At 44.1% G+C, this 4819-nt stretch overlaps 1 protein-coding gene across 1 annotated transcript in view; it reads right to left on the bottom strand.

Moving 5' to 3' along the window:
* The window catches only part of tnikb (TRAF2 and NCK interacting kinase b), an 86490-nt gene extending 82724 nt beyond the window's left edge, over positions 1 to 3766 (bottom strand). The window contains 1 exon segment of the mRNA XM_062441339.1: positions 3527 to 3766. Coding sequence (XP_062297323.1) covers positions 3527 to 3634 — 108 coding nt within the window. The 5' untranslated portion in view covers positions 3635 to 3766.
* Positions 3767 to 4819: the final 1053 nt, after the last annotated feature.

The raw sequence follows: 4819 nt of genomic DNA, 5'->3' as shown, positions 1-4819 counted from the left end.
TCAAACATAATGACAGTCTGTATCATTATATCAGTGATTATAAAATGATCTTCAAATGACAATAATATTGTTTATCGTGATTATTTCTGAGACAATATATCATCTAATAATCGTAGACATCATGACAGGTCTATGTAGCGCTACATCTAGCAGGGCTGAATGCTGTATACTGCACCTTTAAGACAAACATGAACCATTGTGATCATATCTCTGTTAGTTTTTAGTCCACATTTTAACACAACGTGGTGCAAAGAAAAGTCTTTAAAAGCTTTTGAACGAGATTTGATGAGTGTTGTTATACCGTGTTGTGTAAGAATAAAACATCAAGTCACTAATGGATCTGAATTAGATGAATAACATAATTGGAAATAAACATTTCTCCCCGACTCCTTAATAAGATAATAAAGTTGAATTCAGTGGAACACGAAGCAAAACTAAAACATACTACTGTAGGTGGCTCGTAGGAATAAGCTGCAATAACGACTAAACTATTGGTTCGTTTAAAACAGGGGTGTCAAACATACGGCCCGCGGGCTAGAACTGGCTCGCCAAGGGGCCCAGCCCGGCCCTCTGCATGGATCCAGACTGTAAAAACAATGCAGTGTGGTCATATTTACTCAAGATTATTATCTAATGTCATCTTCATTATGCACTTAAGAAAATGAAATATTCTGTACCTTAAAAATCGAAATGAGTAAATAGCAATTTAAAATGAATAAGCCTGGATAAAAGTCGTGATTTTAAAGTAGTCATAATTAAAAGGATGTTCATGTTCATAAAGCATAAAGTGCATTGTTGGGAGGACATGAAGGACTTCTTAAAGTGTCCATTTAAAGTGCAAACAGAGAGGATGTGTGCTGGGAGTTAAAGAGTCATTAATATATTGAACACTGTGCAAAATGAGATCATATTGGTGAAATTGCTCATTTTTCTTGAGACATCTCAGGCTGTTCATCTGTTTTATAAATAGATGATTTATTATAGTAAAGTATTCATATACAGTGTTTCTTTATTAGACTGTAGCGGCCCAACATTGTCTCATTTGTGCCTCCACAGTTTCATAGTGAGCCAAAAGTGTCTGTTCACTCTGCAAAATGTCCAGCTAAGCATCTCTGCTGTAATGAACTAGTTGAACTTCTGCTTTCTTTGTTTCGGAGCTGAAATCTGGACATTAGTCATTTGTTGATGGTTTGTTTGGAACATTTATGAACTGGTTAAAATGTATTTCCCATGCTTTGTGGGAGTGTCATCATTATTCATACCTATACAACCAGTAGTTACATTACTAAAGCACACAGTGTTCATTGTTTATAGATATTTACCTCTTCATTTACTTCTCATTGTGCAGCAGAATGATGCATTTGACTTATAAATGTCTCTGTAGAGGGTCAGACTGAGGTCCAACCACCATAGTCTCTCATTATTTTGTGGGAAACTGCATACTGCATATTATTATTTGTAGGTTTTGATGCAGTGGTTTTACTAGTCTGGCCCAGTTGAGATCAGATTGAGCAGTATGTGATGTCTTTGCATGATAAAGTTCAATGTTAAATGATAAATCACTGTGTTCTTTTCTTCTATTTTTGGCCGTTAAACTAAAATGAGTTTGACACCTCTGTTTTACAACCTGTGACATCATCTTTCATTCATGTTGCCGACCTGTTGGACTCGTCTACAGCCGTCCACTCAATCCCAACATCTCAACATGAAGCTGTCACCCTAACCGATGGAGAAAAAAAAACTACAAATTGATGCAGAGGTTGGCGTTTAAACTGAGCTTTCCTTCAGCAGAGCATTAACATTCACTCCTCCTCCTCCTCCCTTCTGAACGAGCTGCACTTTGTCTGGAAAAAAAAAAAGGACACGACCTCTGTGCAGCTACAGCTCCATAAAGACTCTTAACAGCTATTAGCACCGTCCCTGTCCAGAGCTATAAAGAGGAACCTGGAGTCTCTGACACAAATGGGAGCGAGCAGAGGGGACGTGAACCTGAGGAGGACTCGAGCTCTAGATGTGAGACGCTGCGAGGAGGTGAGTAAGAAGAGGTGACGACGGGTCAGACTACAGGACCAGACCATGTGAGGAGATCATTTGGGATGTGACGCCGAACAGGAAGTGTGTGTGTGTGTGTGGGTTTATATATATATATGAGTGTGTGTGTGTGTGTGTGTGTGTGTGTGGTTGCGACAGGCTTTGCGTCACGCTGAAATGTTTCCCCCCAGCCCTCTCTGCTCCGTCCTGGGTGACCTAATTTCTAGTCACTGAGGGAGAAAGAGAGGATTTACAGTTTTACAAGAACGTGCACATCCAAGCTATCTGTCCTCATGTCTTTTTGCTCTTTCTTTGTCCCCTTCTCTCTGTTTGTGTGTGTATGTGTATGTGTGTCTTAGAGTTACACACACACACAAACACACTGTCATGCATACACACATCCAGTCCCACCCGGTCGATCATGCCCAGACTTGATTGTTGCTCTGCAGGTACGAGTGTGTTGCGTAAGCAGCAGGCGAAATGAGAAGAAATACCACAAACACACACACACACACACACACACACACACACACACACACACACACACACACACACACACACACACACACACACACAGAGTCATATGACATCTGTACTTGATCTTGAACTGTGCACACATGAAATCCCAAAAAGATAAAACATAAAAATAATGAAAGTTTAAAGGTCTGTTTCTCTCTGAATGTGGCATCACAGTGATCTATATCTGACACACACACGCGCGCGCACACACACGCACGCATTCCTTCGCTGTCTCATTTCATACACCTCCAATTCACGTGTGCACGCGCCGCAAACCCACAATCAGCCACTGATGCAATGCTGCTGTCGCCACAACATCACGAAATGGCGGAACTCGCTCTTGTTGCGGTTATCATCGCTATTATTCACGATGTGTGTGTGAGTGTGTGAGCGCGTGCGTGTGTGGATGCATCTGTATCTGTGTGTGCATGTGTGGGTCTAATGTGTGTGTGTGTGTGTGTGTGTGCTGTGAATCTGTCAGTGAGCAGGCAGCTTAACATCTGCCCCACATAGTACAGACAGAGCGGCCTCTATTATGCCGTCTGGCGCACGCGCACGGGGGATGGGTGCACGCGCACAACAGCAGCAGCAGCAGCTCAGGGCCTCATTACATCACGTCCCAATTGTTAAGAAAAAAACATCAACAAATAAACAACAACAGGAGTGTCGGTGCGGGACCACACACACACACACACACACACACACACATACACACATCATCCGACCTGATTTCCTTCAATCACTGGCTGCCGTGCACGAGCAGCACAGCACACACACACAGGTTAAATCACATGCACGCGCACGCACACCACCGGGTGGCCAAGCAAAAACCAGATGAAGGAAAGGAGAGGAGGATGAGAGAGAGAGGGAGAGAGAGAGGGAGAGGGTGGACAGGTGCTTTAAATGCCTCACACGCACACGCACACATAGACAGAGACCCCACACGCACATGCACTAATAAGAGGGAGACATTTACCCGTAGTGCAGACAGGTCTATCTCATCCAGACTCCGTGCAGGGGAGTCGCTCGCCATGGTGCTCTCGGTAGATACGGGACTCAAGATGGAAGCTTCCTCAACGACCATCGACCGAGAGGTGCAGAGCAGCGGGGATGAACACACACACACTCACACACTCACACACGCTCCTCTTAAAAAAAAATCATAAAATAAATAAATAGATCCAGGTGCTACATGCTGCTCGGCTCGGCTCGGTGAATCCGGTGCTACATGCCTCCACCTCGACCTCCAATATCTGGACAGGAGAGAGAGAGAGAGAGGAGGAGAGGGAGTGTGTGAGTGTGAGTGTAAGTGTAAGTGTGTGTGTGAGGAGGAGGAGGAGGAGGGAGGGGGAGACACACGCGCACGCGCAAAGAGACACGGATAAGAGACGAGAGCAGGAGCGCACAGCAGCCGATGCGCACTGTGAGAAGAAGAGTCCGTCTGTGTGTGGAGAAACAGCAGAGAGCTTCCCGGGAGTGGCCTGATTAGAGGAGGAGACGCCCACAATGTCACACACACATACACACACACACACACACACACGCACACACACCTCTACAGAGTGTTTGTGTGCTTGTGTGATAGAGAAATGCTGATTTACGCAGCTGTCTCTTCTTGTATGGCAGCTTATTTAAAGAGAAAACTAAGTATTAATCGATCACTCAGAGCTACAGGACACACACACACACACACACACACACACACACACACACACACACACCTGGCCCTCTGAGTTGGCACTGCCATATTTCCCTTATATACATTCTGCTTTTATTGGTTACATTTTACTTGAAGTCCTATTTATCATTTACAAGCAGTTTATAAACAGGTAATAAATGGTTTATAATATACATATTTAATATATAATATATATCACACACACACACACACACACACACACACACACACACACACACACACACACACACACACACACACACACACACCTCTACAGTGTGTGTGTGATAGAGAAATGCTGATTTACGGAGCTGTCTCTTCTTGTATGGCAGCTTATTAAAGACTAAACTAAGTATTAATCGATCATTCTGAGCTACAGGACACACACACACACACACACACACACACACACACAGACACACACACACACACACACACACACACACACACACACAGACACACACACACACACACACACACACACACACACACACACACACACACACACGGGACCACCCTGCCCTCGCTGCTCTGAGTGCCAAAATGGCCTTTAAAAGAAGAATCCCCCACATGGGACACTTTCCTGCTTCA

Source organism: Scomber scombrus, chromosome 20, assembly GCF_963691925.1.
Source record: "Scomber scombrus chromosome 20, fScoSco1.1, whole genome shotgun sequence".
Taxonomy (NCBI): domain Eukaryota; kingdom Metazoa; phylum Chordata; class Actinopteri; order Scombriformes; family Scombridae; genus Scomber; species Scomber scombrus.
This window is presented reverse-complemented; position numbering and strand designations above follow the sequence as displayed.